The sequence below is a fragment of the Melanostigma gelatinosum genome (assembly GCF_949748355.1).
Source record: "Melanostigma gelatinosum genome assembly, chromosome: 5".
Classification (NCBI taxonomy): domain Eukaryota; kingdom Metazoa; phylum Chordata; class Actinopteri; order Perciformes; family Zoarcidae; genus Melanostigma; species Melanostigma gelatinosum.
Window position 1 is genome coordinate 15,730,147 of NC_136638.1, and position 20,440 is coordinate 15,750,586.

Below are 20,440 nucleotides of genomic sequence, written 5' to 3' on the forward strand. Positions count from 1 at the left end.
ACACCAATACACATATAAAACAAGTTAACTTGTTGTGCCAAATGCTTACTTAAATGAAGCCAGTAGTATCTAAATCTAACACTAACATATATGCAATGTTTTTGATCTGCCAAATTACATAGAGCATGTGGACAAAGTCACCTTAAGTGATCTAGAGCCATGATTACTGGTCTTCATGTGTCACAAAGAGCGGCCTTGCCACAGTCAGAATCTAATCAACTGCATTGGAGCTGGGCCACTACATGGTAAATATCTACTGCATTACATTCCACTGACCTGCAAAATTGAAGGAAATTTAAGAAGCTACTCTTTTTTTCTTTTGGTAATGCATTTATTGTCACAACCGATTACATTTACATGGTGTAGAGATGAGTGAAGAACAGAACTGAAATGAGTTACAGCATCTTTCTTGTTTGTTTTTGAGTGTGTGTGTTTGTCTGTTTTTTCTTCTTCTCATTTAGATCAGACTGCATTCACAGAGTTCATGTGGAGTGCAGGTTGTAGATATGAGCCATAGGAGCAGTGTAAAGGTTTTATTAGCAGTGACAGCAGACTTTTTTTTTTACTCCTCTATGTGCATATTTGTGTGTGTGTGTGTGTGTGTGTGTGTGTGTGTGTTTTGTTTGTGAGTGGGAGTAGACTTGTTGGTTTACTGAAGAAAAGGAAATAGAGTTAACCTTTACTGTATGGCACAGATTTGATGTTTTCCACACTGTCCAAGATGGGCGAACACTATTATGTACCACTGCTCATATAGCCTTGAGTGCCTAACATCTGCCAGACGAAGCCTGGGATTGGAATTTCTTGCTAACACATAAATCTTGGGTGTATGCATAAAGATTCCTGAGGAAATTGTAAAGTTTGAAGATAGGCAATGTAACATTCTCGAGCTTTTAAACTCAGTTTTTCTATAATCTATGCAAAAAAAGTACAATCTTAACAAATTAAAAGTTTCAAAATACATTAAAAACGGTTACCTTTCTTTTGCTGATCTACTCATCCATCAAGAAACAGAATGTAAAAATCTGACTGACATCCTAAACTGTGATTCTGTAAATGGGGTAGAGAGTAACATTCTATTCAGGTACGGGTCAGAAATGGGCCAGATTTAGTTTTTTGTGCCAGTGTAAATGCAGTAATGGTAATGTTGAAATGACTTGTGCTAAGAGCATCTATTCTTTGTGTGTTCACCACTCTTCTTACTGAGACCCCTATCAACATAAAACACATCTCATCACGAAAACATGCAAAACAAAGCCCATTGTCCCACACTCCATCTCTCCCTCATATCTACAAGTTGTGTGCCCTACATTCTGTCTTCCTACATACAATCATTTACATACACGTTATCATTACAATCACTTCATTCATCCTCAATGGAGATGTTAAGTTTGAGCTCGTTTCAAGTCAGACACATCGAAGTGATGCCATATTGGTGGGGGAGAGCATGTTAGCAGGGCCTCGTCTTTCTGGTCTTTTCTTATTCACCTGTTAAAATCCCACGACAGCAAGTCGACACCTTCTCTGTCCTGGACGGCTCCTGTAGCGTGTCGTCTCAGGCGTCCAGTCAGGTGCTCTTACTGTGCCGATGATGGTTTTTACAGGAAGGGACAGAGCATGAAAGAAAATGGAGTAAACCAGTGAGTGGTTCCAGAAACCACAGTGTTAACAGAAATTGTATCTTTTTATTTTAGGTTATCCTGAATTCTGTCTGTAGAGTGTTTGATCAAGTAATCAATCCAGCCCAGAAATCCACATACAGTGAAGGCCAATGGAGCCTGCAGGTGGTTTCCACTCGGACACAGCGGCGTTCAAAGATCAACCAGTGCTACCAGATTTTCCATTCCGCCTCATGAAAGCCATGAGTTTTCTTGTCATTTTTTTTATTTTTATTTATCATCAAGCCTACTGGAGAATCGCTCTTCTTCTCTTCATCTGCGGTGGTGTTTGTTAACATATATGTACATCGTCGGTTACCATGGCTGGTACTGATTAGGTGTTGCTGTGGCGATCGTGTGTGAGTGGCGTCCAGCAGCGGCTGGGGAGGGTGCTGTGGTCACTCGTGGCGGTCATTGCTGGGGGAGTTCAGATGGCTGTTTCTTGGGTTTCAGAGTGTCTATGAGAGACAGGACTCCACGTTTCACACTGGTGGTCACCCGGCGGGTCACCGTGTCCGCAGAGGGTGAGGAAGAGGAGCCAGCACGTTGGGAGGGTGGCCGTGCCACCAGACACTTCTGGTACCGCAGCTGAGAAAGAGGAGGATATGGTTTAATTCATCATTTGATTTTAGGGTTAAAAAAAAATAAAATATATGCAAGACGTGTTTTACCTGCAGTTTTTAGGTCATTTATTGAAGGAATAGTCAAATAACAAATTTAGGATATTCGCTTATTTTCTGTTTTAGTAGTATACTATAGTATAGTATGTAGAAGAAAGTTCATAGAAAGACATGCAATAGTATATCAAAAAAGTAAGTCATTGTATAATATGTCAACAAAATTCATAAAAAAGTCATAGCATAGTATGAAGACAAAGTCATAAAAAAGTGTTAAAAAAGTCACAGTACAGTCAGCATATTAAAAAAATCACAATAAGTAATCATATAGTAGATGTCAAAAAAAGTAAAAAAAAATTCATAGTATAGTATGTCGAAAAGGGTAAAAACATATTATAGTATATCAATAAAAGTCATGTATGCTTTTATGCCTTTTTTTTGACATACCGGTACTATGAGTTTTTTTTGCTTTTTTCGAAATACTATAAAAAGGAATACAAAATGAATGTATTGTATGTGTGTGTGGATGTGCAGTGTTGAAGTTGGTGTAATTTGGACACACTACACGTTTATTACTAATACACTTTGAATAAAGACAAACGACAGCGCTCTGTGCAGCAGTGGAGGTGGAGTTTCAGGGCTCTGCAGACTCAGTCGAGCATGTCCTCCGCAGCACACTTTTATTAAAGGCCACAGCTCATTGACTGCATTTCACATTTGCTGCTGGATGCTGAATATACTTTAGTTAACACCAAACTCTTGGAGTCAACGAGCGATGAGCGGTTCTCATCAACACTACACTATTCCTTCAAATACAAAACCTTTGAATATTCATTTCATAATTGTGACAATACATCATCATCATTTCATAATAAAATAGATTAGATCTTACCACGCATGCTGCCTGCACAGCCTCAGACACATTGCCTGCGTTGGGGTCGCACCAGAACGCATGACAGTGGAAATGCTGGCTCCCAGTGTCCATAACGAAGGCAAACGAGTGCACATCTCGTCCCACGCCCATGAAGGACAAGAAACGGACTCGACACTCCACCAACACCTCTTCTTCCTCTTCCTGCACACACATCCAAGAGGAGAATTAAATCCGTGTTAAACTCGGCTCGGTTAGATCTTTCTCTCTAATCTACGAGCATCTTGAATTCATCTGTTACTCCTGAGGACAGCAACAAAAGGTCCCTTGCCTTTTCTTTGATGACAGCCAGAGTGGTGTCAGCAATACTCAGTATGACAGGAGTCCAGTCCTCTTTGCCTGTGGAGGACACCAGACTTTCTATGGCCCCATTTATGACGTCCATACCTGAGGACAAAACACAGGAGAGCCTGAACAGTGAGACAAGTGCATGATGTGTTACGACATGTGCTTTTTAGCATTAGTTCAGATTTACCTATGGGGCGAGTTACAGATGTCATACCCAGATACAGCACATGGAACTTCTGCACCAACTCAGTCTTTGGCAAGGGAAACTCTGCAGATAAAGAAAACACACACACACACACACACACACACACACACACACACACACACACACACACACACACACACACACACACACACACACACACACACACACACACACACACACACACACACACACACACACACACACCACCCGCAGGCAATTTGATCACACGACAACATCTAACGCAAAGCTCCAAACGTAAAGTCCACACATGATAATTGGCTTGAACTTAGGACACAAACAAACACTTGTGAATATTTTAATATTTTAGTGTGCTGCTGACATGATTAGGGCATGAAAAATATTTTCACACACGAGCATGAAGAATTTCAGATTTTTCTCCATGAAAACCCAGCTGTGCCTGTTTACACTGGCCTGAAGGCAGAAAGGATGGAGAGGACACACCATGCAATTAGCAGTGTAAGCTTGAGATGACCTCTGACATGGTAAATGCCAAGCGCTGAAATTGGTTAAATGCTTAACTGCACAGTTTAAAGATTGTTAATCATCTAATGTGCTAATAGACAAAATTATAAAAAATTCTGCACAATACTAAAAATGGCACAAGCATCCCCGTCAAAATAGTTACATTAATTATTAACTATTTGCTGTGTCGCTATCGTCAACATGGTTTTGAAAAAGCAGGTCCTATTGCAACATGGAATTGATCATTATTGAGTCTTAATGAAATGGTCATTATTATTGAAGGATACATTTACTTCAGTGGGTAAAGAAGGCATTTATACAATTAACATCTGTAATGTAAATATATATATATGTAACTATATATGTAACTGTTTGATTGACTTTGATTTGGAGTTCAATGTGCTGACCATGTGCTGCAATGTTTCTGGTTTAAGTGCGGCCGGGAGCTTTTGTCTGCACTCATTAACACAAAATCCCCACAATATGTTTGAATATCAAAAGGCCAGATGCAAAAATGTATCACACAGGTGTGTTACAAATTGCACCGATAAATGCCAACATGTGTATAATTTGAAAGATGCTATAATCATTTAAAAAAATGTACATAATGGAGGACACCTGCACTTCATCTCAGCAAGGTGAGAAGTTAAACCACTTGAGGTCAGTGAAGTTAAACTTTAAAAAGAGATAAACCAGCCAACATATGACATTTCCCCCCTTTTTTTGTGAGTTTTATCCCATTTTGCACAATCCACATCTTAATTATTGAGTACAGAGATTAACAATTCATCATGTGATCGCTATGGACTGAATGAGGGAAATCAATCAGGGAAAATGGCTTTCACCTGGATTCCCCTCATCAGTGTACTCCACGATATTAGAGGCCCTAATATCTCAGTCATTCAGTTTGAACTGCTAAAGGTCTGAAAACAGTCGTTAAATAAATGATGACTAAGGGGTTATCGTACATTAATTCCATATTTAAAGTCGACCTCAGACAGGCCAGATCCGATGAGGACAGCACGGCCATTATGCTGGTGTTGGCGCTCATCCCAAATCATTGGGCGCTAACCTCCTAAAATGTGTCCCAACAGGGGATCGTGCACACTCCCAGCCACCCTGAAGAGATCTAATCCAGGCGAGAACAAGAACTGTGTTCCATCCACTGGCTTAGCAATGAATGGACCTCCAGAGCTCACTGGATGGTCTATCCACTGTAAGGATGCCTCTCACTGGGTACCAACTGGTCTTTCAGTTAAAAAACGAATAATTCAAGCAAGTAATAGCTTTAAAATATGTGAGGGATGTTTCGCCAACAAGTTCTTTGATCCTGTGGTTGAGATGAGTGCCGTGGAGCACCAGGCCTCGCCTGAAACAAACACTAATTGGATTTTAATGAGGTCAACTTCCTCTGGAAGTGAAGAGTCGATATAGTTCTTTTATATTCTGATGCTGGAGCTCCTTTCCCTCACGCTCAGCAGATACACACCCCAGCTGAAGATACAGCGGAGGATGAATTGTGCTGGCGCTTTTTTTCTTTCTTTCTTCCTATAATTACTTGGGACTGAGAGGAACTCAGCGGAGGGACTTCGCAAAATAGGAAATGGTGAATAGAATTAGCGCCGGGAGGATAAAGCTCAGCGATTGTAGAGCGAGGAGTTGTTCTGAAGTCAGCATTATCTGTGTGTAATTGAACCAAACGCCGCTACCTTTTTTGTTAGTGAATGTTCACAGTCGCTCCTGCGGCGATAAGGTCATTTTTAAGAAAACACATATATATGGTTCTAGATGTGGAGAATTGCTGTAATGTGAGACAAGAAACCACGGCAGGGAAGATAGCATGTGGCTGACAAATCCAATTCTCTCATGAGGGAACTACAAAAGAACAAGATTCAAAGAAAAAGATTTGTGCGTGTGTGTGTGTGTGTGTGTGTGTGTGTGTGTATATACCTTGTAGGGGTACATCGGAGCCGGTCTGGGAGGAGCTGCCAGCTGCAGCTTTGGCACTTTTCCTTTCAGCCATAATCTAGAGAGGAAAGGAGGGGAAATAAAGAGGAGACAAGAGGGTAAGAAAAAAAAGAGAGAAGAGGGAAGCAATCAGAATGGGAATTGGGAAGACAGAAAGAAAGATGTGGTTGACATAAAATAAGCATACAAATTGTTTTTTTCAGCAAAGAGTTAATAACACAATTTGAATAAGACTGGTGAAATTCTATAATTTTGCTGTCAACAACTCCAATGAAAAGTCCAAACCCAACAGTGCACATGTATTTTTCTCAATACCTTTCCAACATTAATATATTTGCAAATCTTTAAAAAAGGGTCACATGTACTTGAATGTTTGCAAAAGGGTAATTTCCTCAAACAGCTTTAAGTTGCTGTAGGTGTTACCTAATGCTACTCAAAGAGGAGTAAACTGTGTATTTATTGGGGACTATTTTCAGCCATGGATTTAGTGCGCTATCGTCACGGAGTTCGTGGATTGAAACAGCGTTAACTACTGTACAGTACGGGTCTTAATCATGAAGGAACATGTCTCCCAGTGCAGCGCTGTAGCTTACTGATGTGTTTTCAACAGTTGTTGGACAATCATGGAGCTTGATAGCACAGAGGAATAAGCTGTTTCTGGCTTTTACGTTTTTGTTCTTGTCGTGGAATTTGATGACACTAACAAAAATATTAAATATTAACAGCCTTATCCTTTAAAACCCTCCCGTACAAATGGTATATCTAAATTCACCCTTCTAAAAAAAGTCTTCTTTCTCTCTTTTCTTTGCTTCTGCTCTTCTGCTGCAGTGCACACACTCTTTAAAAAGTGTTGAATAGTCTGCATGGCCCCTGCACTGAGCTGCTGCACTCTTCCTGCTACAGATACTTGATTAATTGTAGGTGTCATTAATCACAGTCTATGGTGAGCCTGCAATTCTGCTCACAGGGGAACATGCAAGAAGAAGACACATGCACATATACACACACACACACACACACACACACACACACACACACACACACACACACAAAACCCGCTCAGCGTGCTGCACAGCTGCAAGACTCAGGTCACCAAGTTTCTCCGCAGCAGTAAAGAGAAAACTACCACTGTGTTTAAAATAGGCTGTGTGAAGAGAAAGAAGACACATAGAAATACAAACGCGACGATTCACACTCTTCCCTCAATTCAGGGCAGATAAGATCAAATAAATGGGAAAAACCCCATTCCTTTATAAATGAGTCAATAGCCTCCAAGGTAACAGATCTGTCGTTCCTCCTTTACAAGGTCACACTGGTCTAAATGACAGAAGGCTATGTGAGCCATATCACACCACATTGGTGCATCACGCATATCCAAAGAGTTCTTACTACAAGAAATCACAAGACTGATATGTCAATTATTATTTAACATCACATAATATTGTATTTCATATGCTTTTAAATCTTAACTTGAATCCATTATTCCAAACATACTGTGTATATACATCTTTCAAATTCATTTCTAAAGTCTATTCATGTGTGTATGATTTTAATAAATATAAAATTGTTTGTCGCTGTGACTCATGCAGTGTTCATTTCATATCTCTTGTTCAGATTTGACTTCGCTGTTTGACGAGTTACGTCTTTCCATTTCTTTCTCTTTTTTACAACATTTTTATGACATACTGTACTGTGCCTTTTATTTCATACTGTCTTATACAATGCTTTATGGCTTACTATACTGTGACTTTTCTGTAAGACAAAATATACTAAAATAAACTTTTCATGATTCTTTAGACACACTGTACTATGAATCAGTCTGTGGATCTGCAAATTCTTTTGAATCTGCAATCGTTGAATGCTCTCATTGAAAACTCCGGGCCCTCTTTTTGTGGCGACCAGCGCTCACCTTGATGTTTGCTTTGCTGGCCTTTATGGTATTATGGTGCTCAGTACAGTGAGCACAGTGCACATGTGGGAGGAGATGTGCACTGTAGGAGGTTCATTCAGATGAAGCAGTGCTTGGTGAGTTGTTATTTCGGTGGAAATTGGGTCTTAGACTTCATGCTGAGAAAAGATGTTTCACAACGTGGAACATCCAGCTGGTGCCAATCTGAAAATACTTTTTCCTGCATCCAATAATCCACTGTGCATGATGCCTAACTTTTGATGGATTCGGGTTATGTGATCATCAATGCGTAAAAACGTGAAATATCTTGTTACCATATTGAATTGACCAGGTATTTGGCATTAGAGATATGCACACACACACACACACACTCACACACATGCTGAAAACAGTTTTTCTTGCTCTGTAACCTAAATCGTATCTCCTCTCCTCGCTATAAAGGCTCTTAAAATGTCCCTCTATCTCTCTCCTCAGCTCTTACTTCTCCAGTAAAAGATAACAGAAATTCTGCTGAAAAGGTGTGATGCACTCCTGGCTGTTAGTTTCTTTTTTTTTGGAACATGTAGGAGTATAGCATCTAAGTTACAACCTTAAAATGTACCTGTGGATAACTGTAACAGCAGAGAAGAGGATTTATTCTCTCGTCAGCAGTCGCCCTGATTAAAGCTTGATAGCTTGTTTCAGAGCAGCAGACAAGCTCGTTCATGCAGAGTCAGCAACGGTAATGACACCCACCTTAGAGCAGATTTCGTGGAGACTTGTCGCGATGGCTGCGGCAGGAGTATCACATCGGAACACGTGGCACTTCAGCACTCGCGTGTTCTTGTCTCTCGCCACGTAGGCAAAGTCCCTGAAACACGGACAGAAGACACGTCAGAAACAAAGAAACATGATGGACCTCTGCAGCAGATTTACCAAACATATGGCTTCCTTAAAGGGGCAGCAAGTAAGAATCTCTGCTGTATGATAATAATAATAATACAGATGATTCAGTAATTATACCTCACCATGCAAGCAGGTTGCTTCCCCCATCATAAGTGAAATAATGTATTGTAGCATGTAGCATGAGGTAACTGTTGTGTTTATATGTGTCTGATAAGGGAGAGAACAATTGAGGGATATTTAGGGTTAAGAAAAAACAAAACATGATAAATACTTTCACTGCCTTTTCAGGCCCATCTTTCTCTTTGTAAATTTGCCTTAATGACATTGTTCCATCTCATAACACTTCTTCAATACATATTGTATGTGGAAGGTTTTATCCACTTCATGTTAATACACTGAATAGCTACAAGCTGCTTTGGTTTTTCAGCAACTAGAGTTTAGTTTTGCTCTCAAAGCCTCCTGCTAATACCGTACTCCTCTGAGAATCATCTTTGGACATTGTTTCGTATTAAGATTAAACACATCTTCCCAGAGGGCACCTATCTTAGGGCCAATATGAGCGGATATGATTGCCAATTTGTAGTTTACATTCCCTTCAGCATTTTTCTTGAGTTTGTAGGGTTAATTTTTGGCATAATCAGCAAATTGAAACATCCGATATCTTATATTGCTGTCCATTTTAAAATCCCTCCCAGGTTTTGAGCCCACATTTTTTCTCATTCCCCTCATCAGAACATTTCTACTGGAGTGGGATTTACATATTTTCTTCATTCCGTGTTGTCAGGACTCCTTGCAAACATAAAAAAGTCCTTCTGCATCTGTTAAGAGTTGTCAGCTGTTCAACAATGGAACAAAGACCCAGCAAGATGAATTGCAAGAAATGAAAACACATAATTATCATTACCCCATTTTGCATCATAATATACTGTATTTACCTGTTTCTTGTTGGCGCTCTGCTCTAATTAGCATTACCATTTTATGTGAAAACGTTGCATTGATATATGTGTCATTTACACACACACACACACACACACACACACACACACACACACACACACACACACACACACACACACACACACACACACACACACACACACACACACACACACACCAAAATAACCTTAGACGCAAACAGAAATATGGCATTCATCACAGTGGGCTCTTTGTGTTTATGAGTCTATTATCCGGACTGTCTCTTCAGCTTAACACACTTTGGGTCGATAATCATCTGCACCTGCAGCCAGAAAAGTGCAATGTGATATGTGAGTGTGTGTGATGTGTGAGTGAGTGTGTGTGTGTATGCATCTAGTGCGCTTCGTTCAGGGACATTTAAACAGCGTGTCACCAATGCAGCAGGAGTGGCCTTGCCTCACTACAAATGGTTCTTTTATGACTTCTGGACCCCCTCTTGGGGATCACAATGCTATAAACCATCATGCAACCCTTAATAGGAAAGAACCCGGGGCTCGCTGATGATTTAACACCAGTGATTTAGACCTTTAGTTGTTGCTGCTGCACTCCTGTACAGAGCAACAGTGACTCTGGATGAAACAAAGCCACTGATTTGATGTCTGTGATGACAGAGTTGATTGCACAAGGAGGGGTGGGAGTTTGGCACGATGCTTTCTGAACACTAAAGAGAGACGCGATCACAGTCGAAAAACACCACAAACAGCAGTTACCTTTCTCTGGGTCCCGGGAAGCAGAAGGGAGGTGGGGAAAAAAAGGGAAGGAAGCAAGGAGGAAGAAAGGAGGGTGGTGAAGGAAATAGTAAGGAAAGAATGAATGAGTTACAGAAATAAAGTGGGGCGTTGAATTAAGAGACAGGAAAAATGGCAGGATTGTGTTATGCCAAAAGATGAAAAGGGAGCAGAAGGTGGAGTAGAAAAAAACAAGAGAAACGTTAATACACACGACATACGGAGTCAGAAACAGTCACGATGCTCTTTCACCTCAATTACAGTCTTCCCGTGAGATGTGTGTTTTATGTTGTGTGTGTGTGTGTGTAAGTGTAGCTGGAGCTCAGGTCTGTGTACATTTCATTTCAGTGTCTTAAAGCATTCCACTGCATTATGACACAGCACACCTTTTCTATTAGATGTGCCAACATAGCTAGCACGCACACACACGCACGCACACACACACCTTGTTGCTACTGCAGCTTTCCCTCCCCCTACTCCCCATTCCCTGAACCTCTTCCTCCTCTCAATCTCTCTTTCATCCTCCCCTTTGCATTCACTCTTTAATCGTCCTCTCTCTCTCTCATCTACTCACACTCTTTTCTTTCTACAACAGGAGAAGCCCAAAAAAGAACAAAGATGCAACACAAAATGATTCATATCAACAGTGTAAGTCATCACATCCGCTCTCTTCCATAGCATAGTCTGTGACGCTCCAACACTAGAAAGGAGGCACAAGCTGAATAACGAACAGAGGGTTAATTCAAACATTGACTCTCTTTGATTCTTTGATGATCCACTTCGTAAGAAGCCGTCTGTGTGTGTGTGTGTCTGCATCTCTTTCTCTCTGTGTTTCTCTGTGTCTGAATTTCATTCATGATTTTCTTTGCTCCAAGTCCATTTACTTGCCATTCTACTTCATTTCTAATTCAGACATGCCTTCTTCACTGTCAGTCACTTTGGTGAAATTGGATTTCAGTGTTGAAATTCTGAATGGTCCAAAATCTGCTCTCCACATACCTCTGCAATGTGCCCCTTTCTTTCTCTATTCTTCACAACTATTTGCATATGAGTGTCAGGCTGAAAGTGTTGCGAATGCTTTACTACTGACGGACAAACCACATCACATCTGATTCAAACCCGAGACAGACTCTTACCTCCCCGAAACACCGATAGTTTTCTCATGGTCACATTGATTTGACTTTTACAGCACAAGACTGAGAATGAGCAACATCTGGAAATGTATCTTTTTCTCTCTGTTTTGGCCTTTGCACCTGAAAACTGAACATTTCAATATCAAGGCATTGAGATTTTGGAATACAATTACATAAGCTTGTTGATTAAAGGCAAGGACAAAGCAGTAACATTATAAAGCCATCTTTAGGACTGATCACAGATTTAAAACGTTAATAGAGCTAATCACACAAAACAGGTGTCGTCATTCAGTCATTAAGTCAAGTCGTTCACTTTGTCGGATGATTTATAAGCCAGTATAACCCTGTAGGTAATGATGCATGAAAGAGGGGACTGAATCTGCAGAACCCCACACCTGAGAGATTTTTAACCAAACTAACTCAGTATAATTTACAGTATTTACAAAAAAAAAAAAAAAAAAAAAAAGATTCTGGTGGTGGAGAATAACTAATTATTTTATATTTTTATGTAAAAAATAATTTGAATCAGCCTTCTGAAACCCTAGATACATAATGTTTAGAGTGTGACATGATTTGAACATGACCTCAGTGCCCTGCCTCTACATGTTGGCTGTAATGCAATCTTTTATATTAAGAAATTAAGAAAAAGAAGCACATTAGACTTGTTGGCTTGTTTGCAGACTTGTGGCATTGAGGAGCAGTTATCCCTGACCTCAGTTAATGGAGAGGGTGACACATGGTAGAAAGGGAAAGGCAGCCAATCAACTCACAAAAGAAGATGAATGACACATAGACCTCAGAGATGTAGAGAGAGTTTTTGGGAGGAAAGTGAGGGGGTAGGACAGGAGTGTTAAAGGCAGGAGGCCAGAAAGCCAAAATGAAAAGGTGGAAGTGTAGCAGAGAGGTGCGAGACTCACTAGGGGCTGGATTGCGGAGGAAGAGATTGAGAGCAAAAAGAGAGGTAAGACATGAAAGGTGTGAAAGCAGAGAGATGAGCTAAAGCAATACTCCCACCACTCGGGCTCTTTCTCTCCCTCTCTGTGCTCCATCCAGAGCTGGATAAAGGATGACTGACTCACTACTACCAATCTCTCCTTGATCCGTGATCCTGATGGCTGTGAGGCAGGCTCGCCTGGAGATGATGCGTACAACTCGGAGAGTAAATGAGGTCACGGCTGCGGATGTATGGGGAACTGGGTTTGAGAAAAGTTGCAGCTCTGACATCACCCAACCATCAGTAGTAACAACAGCACTGTGTGTGCTAGTAACATGAGCATTCTTGACAGAATATCCCACCCTTACAAAATGAAACATGGTTTTCAGTTCGACATTAAATGCCTGATGCATTCCTCCATTTCAGTTATACATTTAGATCCCTGAAATCTACGATTTGTTAAATTGCACAAAAGCCACCAAATACGGTGTCGGGATATCAGAAGCGGCTGACAAATGCTGATGACAAATGTAAGAAGAAAATAATCTACAATGCAAAATGCTGTAGAGCAGGGGTGTCAAACTCATCTCCACTCTGGGCCACATCAGCGTCACGGTCGCCCTCAAAGGGCCGGTTGTAACTGTAAGACTGTATAACTAACTTCTCCTAACATATTGTTAAATAACTCTCTGCATTTGATTATTGTTTATTTAAGTGTAAACATATTGTACATGCAGTTATATAAATGAAAAATGATATTTAAACACATTTCTGTTATTATAACATAAATCATTTTAATTGAGGGTTAAGAAACCCACATGACTATCAAAGATCAAACTATTAAAGAAAATAACAAAGACAAATATCAAACACAAGTTATGACATTAACTTTGTTCAAAGCTGTTTGTGTCACCTCTCTGCATCACTAATGTTCCTCCCTGTCGTCGTCCTGTGCATGGCAGCTTCATCCAAGAGCTGCTCACTGAGAGTCAGGTCTGATGAACATGGATAGATGATGTATCCGTGTTGTCTGTGCTTCCATCAGCAGTTAATTAGAAACACGAGTACCTGCTCGTCTCTTAGCTAGCTGTGTTGTTAGATTGCTGCTAGTTCATGAACTCGGTCTGCGATGGTGTTTCTTCACACACTGACGTTTGTAAAAGTCTGTATCTGGTCGGAGCTCTGCTCACATACCTTCAGCATGCACTGGGCTGTAGCTGTGTAAATATATTCTGCTGTGATTGCAGTCTGCCTTTTAATTCTTGGACAATTTGATGTTTTTCTTGGAGGCTAAATTTAGCTCCGTGTTTGGTGTCAAAATGCCGACGTGAATTGTATCCTTCATCACCGACACGCCTCATAACACAGAAGACAGACCCGTTTCTCTCCTTGAAGCACAAACATGTATTCGCTTTCCCATCTTTCAATACATTTTCTTCCCTCGGCATCAATTGTGGCGAAGAGCTGAAGTTAGGGAGCGACTCAAAAGTGCACGCAGGCCTAAGAAATCATCTTAAAAAAACCAACAACAATAAACTGATCATATTCCCATCTCCATTAACCATTACACTGCTGTTATTAAACTCGGTTTACACTTAGTTGTTGTTTTGATGGTGGGGTTCAAATACAAATCATGTTTGATTATTTGATGTATTAAGGTACATTGGGTAAAATATGGGAGAGCTTGGGTAAAACATCTAGGAGCCACATTGTTTACTTTACAGTTATCCATAGAAATAAGAGGTGCATCAGCAATAACTGCTTTGTGTTGAGTGTTGATGGTTTTGCAATTTATTTTCCTTCTTTATTGTCTTTTTTCCCTTTAAATTGTTTGCCATAAACAATACCATTTGCAAATGTACTGCTCATTTATTGAGACTATTTCCATTTATAATACTGTATAATTAAAATGCAAGTCGTTTTGACAAACTTGATACACAATGACTTGGCTGTGCATCTTCAGGTGCTAAAACGGTGTAATAAAACTAAAGTGTCCACAACTGCTGCTGTAATAGAGGCTTTTTAAGAGGCAGTGGAACCGACACACATGTAAGTAGTCCCCAGCCTGCTCTGCTGTACTTTCCCCTGCTCTGTGGCTTCCAGTATCGCTCAGTGGAGATTCTACAATCCATCTGTCACACGCACACACACACAAACACGCAGAGCGCCTTCGTGGCATCACACACACTTCACACAGACTTCAATTAGCAAACAGCTTTACAGAGTGTCTGGGTAGTGCAGGCCACTATGCCAATGCTCTTACATATGCTAATTGCACAGCCAAATGCTGATTGGAAATGTCTGAGGAGGAAGTTCTTGTGACTCTCCTCTCAGCAGACAGTAGACGGGGAGGCAGAGAGGGCCAGGTGTGTGTGTGTGTGTGTGTGTGTTGGGGGGGGGGGGAATATGCTCTACTTATTGATTGCAACTGAACTGGTAACTGTATGATTACTGACAGTGTTGTGACTTTGGCTTCAGTGGATGTGGATCAGATCCAGTTTTACAGTGAGATGCAACGCTGAACTGTGACAGGTGAGAGCAACGCTAGAGTGGCGACAACAGCTGGATGGTGATTTAGAGGAAAGCCCTTTCATCACACTGTAAAGAGAACACAAAAAAACCACCTCACAGGTATATTCAAATGTAGCAGCTGTTTCCCTCCAATTATTCTCTTTTAAAAGTTTTTTTTTCTTCTTGTAACACTTGCATGAGACTCTTGTTTTATAAGCTAACTTAAAAACCTGATGCAGCGTCAAATCATCCTCAGTGAAACAAAGCACTCTGCAATTTCCTTAAAAGGAATACAATTATCAGTGCAAAGGCAATATGAACACATAAAGATTAAAGCTTAATGCTATTCAAGAGAATTATAAGAAAAAGATAAATCCACCCTAAAGCTCTTTTTGTAAGTGCTAAAAAAAAGTGAGGGAACAGTTCTGCTGTCACAGCCTTCAAATGCATTAATATTTCCAATAATTCAAATTCTGTTGATGGACCTTTTTAATCTATTTTTCTGGAAAATTCTCAATTTTCATCTGTTCAAACTCAATAAACATTGCCGTACACTGCTGTGAGGACACTGTCTTTCACAAATTGGACCCCTGAGTGCTGATAATTGTGTTTGCAGTAAACAGTGTATGTGGCTCATGACTGAAGTTAATTGTAGTTGATTGTAATGGAATGTAGAATAGGGTGATAAAGCCCAATAAGAAGAGATGCAAAGTAGACACTTTAAAGTGTCTATTAATCGGACCGTAGAGAGCTGCCGACAGATATTGGCTTAGTTTTACAGTACTGCAATATTGATGCAATGTTAGTGTCCACTAACTGGTATTTACAATCGTGTCATTGGCATGCTTAGATATCCAATATTCTAATTAGAGCCGAACTAATACTGGATCTTTCTGATATCGTTATCAATATTTGAGAAATAAATATATATTGGTATTTTTAAAAGCATCTCTGAAGCATCCCCTGCATTTGGTTGTCTAATTTGAAATCAATCAGTTGACATTTTGGGAAATAAAACACCTCGTCTCTTGCTGAGAGTTTGATGAGACATACGTTATTAAGACTAGAGGCAGAGGCAAACAGCTAGCCTGGCTATCTCAAAAATCCACCAACCAGAACCTCAAAATATCTTTTTGATTTGTTTACGTGTAATGTAAAAATGACAATCTGTGGTTTTAGGGGGCAAGACATGGTCACACAGACCTTTTCCTCCGTTGAGTAATACCAATCTTCTCCTTTCTCCTCAACTCTCAGCCAGAAACTTCCAAAACCATATTTCCCAAAACTAATCCTTCAATTGGTGAGATGGCACAATGACAACAAGTGTCTATGGAGCAGGATCTTGGAGTTAATTTGGATCTGACTAAAAGCACCACCAGTAAAAACCACAGATGCACTGGAGTACTGAAAGTCTTTGTGACAACTGAGCAGAGTAAACCCCTCTGCAACCTGGTGAATTAGTGATGGCCCACAGCCATTAAGCCTGATGTAGAATGTCGGTGCATAATTACCTCTCTGCACCGTAAACTTGTTTACAGCACCAAGATCAGCCGTGAAAAATGAGCACCAGGACCAGAGGGTGCAGCGAAAGAGGAGGAGGTACCTCTTGACACATACTCCCTGCGGACACGTTTACACACACACACACACACACACACACACACACACACACACACACACACACACACACACACACACACACACACACACACACACACACACACACACACACACACACACACACACACACACACCAATATTGCCCAAGGCAGTAAAGAACTAGACCAAAATCAAGTCAAAATAAAACTAAAACTGATGTCTACAGTGTATTAAACAGCATACACAGCCCACAGCGCTGTTTGTGTGATTTGAGCAGACTGTTGACTTTGTATACAGCAAAAGCAATGCATCAGTTTGATTCGCCCTCAGTGCCTCTGCATCGTTTCCAAGAAAACGCACAGATTTACAAAGCTGATGGTGAAGATGGTGTCTTACTAAAAGGGAGAAACGCACAGAACCCCAGCTTATGTTCACGCAGCTTTGTGACCCAATTCCAAGCATTCGGTGTGGCAGAGAGGCAAACGAGAGAGGGAGGGGCAACAAGTCGAGCAGACACACACACGTGTGTCAACACTCGTCGTATATCATTACTTATTTAAAAGCAGAGATAGGTGGGTGGGCGAGATGGAAAGAGAGAGAAAGAGAGAGAGTGTGGGGAATAAGGGATGAGCGATGAGGGGGAGAAAGAAGGATTCTGGGTGGGCGAGAGAGAGAGAGACAGAGAGAGACAGAGAGAAAGGGAGCGCATGTGTCGAACAACTGCCGATATTCTAAACTGAGACAGAGCTTCAGTGAGATGTCACTTCAGTATGACGCCCCCATGCATGATCTTACTAATGTGTGTGTAGTGTGTGTGTGTGTGTGTGAGAGAGAGAGAGAGAGATAAACAGAGTGTGTGGGAGAGTGCAGGGATTTGGTGTCGGGTTAGTGTTGAGTTATACCAAGCTCTAGTGCAGTTGGTTTCATACACTGTATGCATGTAACCTAATTAGCTGCATGTGCCATAAATCATCATGTCATATGCACATAGTGAACAGTAATTCGTGGTCTCGCTCTCATTCTATTTAAAGTAGATCTACAGAACATTTTAAAGGGTCAGTTCACCCAATTTACAAAAAAAATATTCTGCTTGATTAATTGATTCATTTTTTGATTTCTTTCTCACTCAAAACTACCAAACATCCCTTTGGTCCAGCTCTTCTTCTTGGGCTTATGCAATATCAAATTAATAATTTGGGGCTTTTGGACTGCTAGTCAGAATTTATCAAGAATCAAGACTTGATTGATTGGCTAAAATAATTTATAACGAGCATTATTTGCAATTTTTGGACCTTAACTAATTGATTAATGAAGCAAATAATAATCGTACCTCTAGTGGTATCTACTGTCGAATGTAGATAGTTTATTTGAGATAGTCATCTCTCATAAATAGAATTTATTTAGCAAATCTGACTCGCACCAATGCATAAACAAACTTGATTCGGTCCCTTTCGGTTGAAATCCTTCCAAACAAGGAAGTTAAGTAGACTTGTTCCCAACAAAGCTTCCAGTAGCAGGTTTATCTCATTTGAATTAGAGGAGTTGGTGTCAGCCAATCAAGATCAAGTGTTGGGACTCGTTGCCCTGTGGGGACCTCAAATTACCTGCATCTATTTGTAAATCATTGTGTAAATCAGTGAGTAGTCTGATCTTGAGCTGCAGCAAGATTTTAAATCACAATCATGAAAAGTGATAAATGCATTCTTCTAAACACACTCTGTCAAAATGAGTAAATCCTTTCAATAAAGTGAGCTATTGATTCTGAAAAGGAGAGCTTAATTCACCACCACATACATTTATTCTGCTCGGCCCATCAACAGCTGCCTCACAGAAAACAAACCTACATCTAGCACCTCCAAACAAGTTGAGTGTTCAAATATATTCAGCCTAAACCGTCTGTGGCCACTTCTGAAGTCTGAATAGATGGACGGAGTTCAGGTAGACACCGACTGCACCAGTGTGCCGCTGTGTTCAGCTCTGTGTGATCAGCGAACATCAACATCACATCGCCGCCCGCCACGGACCAGCGATGGTTTATCAGGGTGGGATTTATTGGCTGGTGGGGCAAGGGAGGGGATCTATAGGAGGAGTAATCCGTCAGGAAGACAGGGATTACAGCAGGTGTGCCTAACAATGCTGATGTAAAAGAGAGAGAGGGACGGTGAGAGTGTGAATGCAAGAAAGAAGGAAGAACTGCTTTTTTAAGGTTTTTGTATTCCTGAGTGTCTCTGTTTGTAATTCTGTGTGTGTGTGTGTGTGTGTGTGTGTGTGTGTGTGAGACATACGCCTCTGGGCTGGAGAGTGAGTGGGGACACAGCAACAACCGTAATGACCCTTCAGAGAACGAGGGTTTCGGGGAGGCTGGGTGAACATATCCTGACACGAGGCGTGTGTGTGTGTGTGTGGAGAAGTGGGAGTGATGTATTGTGGGGTAGATGGAAGGCGCTGACATGGAGGAGCAATGACTTGCAGGGAAAGATACAGAGGTCTGTACGGGGCTCAAATCGGAGCCGGAGTGGGATGGAAAGGCCATCAATCACTCTGGCGTCTATCGAGTGGGTCTAGGTGTTCGGACCCCGTCCCTGGGGGCCATCAGAGGGGGCCTTGCATGTTAATTAGGGTTACATGGGCCTTGACGTCAACAAATAAGCTGCGGTTCAACTGGTGCGTCAGGATTGGAAGAGTGACTGCTACAATCCCAACATGCACAAACTCTATTCATTAACATTAATGGAGGCGATCGCTAGGGTGTATTCAGCATTTAAATATTTATTCTACCGAGGGCTTGTGTCTCTCATCTCCTCTTCCCTTGTCCTATTCACTGCTCTTCTCTCCTCCTTTCTTCACTCCCTTCTTCTTCTCTTCCCTCCTCCTCTCTCTCCTTTTCTACATGCCACAGCTGTCCACAGAAGGTCAGCAGCGGGGGGATATAGTGAGACCTGGAGGGAATAAGCAAGCACTAATGCCCACTAATGAATATGAATGAATTGTGGTTCAGTGTGTGTTCGTGTCATTACGAGTGTGTGCATGTGTGAGTGTGAGTGTGAGTGTGAGCTGGCACATCTGCTGATAAGCCATTAGTGGAGAAAGGTGACAATAATTTGCTTTAATAGCAGGAAACACACATAGACATCACAGGGCTGTACATCACAGAGGCACACGCCCTCAGTTTTAAAACACCAAAGTCTCAATCCTAATATGTGTCACACGCCAAGGACAAGAAAACAAGCTGGACCTGCCCCCCTAATGTCGTAAATCATTTCACGCTGGCTTTTTGTTCTTCGCTTAGTGTTTCTATGCTCATCTCTCATCCTCCTCTTTCCTCCTCCTCCTCTGCTTGTTATGGGAGATACTCAAGGAGAGAGAGGGGAAAGTCCACATATTTATACAGTGAAGGCATTTATCATGTACACACACACACACACACATCTATCCTCACTTTAACAAATTCAGAATGCAGTGCAAGATGTATATGTCAAATATAGTAATATTTTGGCTCTGCAGAACACACACAGACATAAACCAAGTGCAATATCAAACAGCTCCAAATAGCTGCGACATGTGCTTTGAAAAATCCCCACAGCTCATCCTCACTCTATAATCCCGTCTTTCTCAG

The 20,440-nt window shown here is 41.1% G+C and overlaps 1 protein-coding gene across 2 annotated transcripts in view; it reads right to left on the reverse strand.

The window, feature by feature from the left end:
* Positions 1 to 18: 18 nt before the first annotated feature.
* Positions 19 to 20,440, reverse strand: part of apbb2a (amyloid beta (A4) precursor protein-binding, family B, member 2a) — a 34,647-nt gene continuing 14,225 nt past the window's right edge. The window contains exons 10-15 of one of the 2 annotated variants that reach the window (XM_079268615.1): positions 8,795 to 8,909; positions 6,133 to 6,208; positions 3,682 to 3,762; positions 3,478 to 3,593; positions 3,168 to 3,350; positions 19 to 2,246 (exon numbers count right to left, since the gene is read on the reverse strand). In XM_079268615.1, coding sequence (XP_079124741.1) covers positions 2,070 to 2,246; positions 3,168 to 3,350; positions 3,478 to 3,593; positions 3,682 to 3,762; positions 6,133 to 6,208; positions 8,795 to 8,909 — 748 coding nt within the window. In that variant the 3' untranslated portion in view covers positions 19 to 2,069. The remainder of the gene's footprint in view (positions 2,247 to 3,167; positions 3,351 to 3,477; positions 3,594 to 3,681; positions 3,763 to 6,132; positions 6,209 to 8,794; positions 8,910 to 20,440) is intronic. The other variant, XM_079268616.1, reaches the window with a different exon arrangement.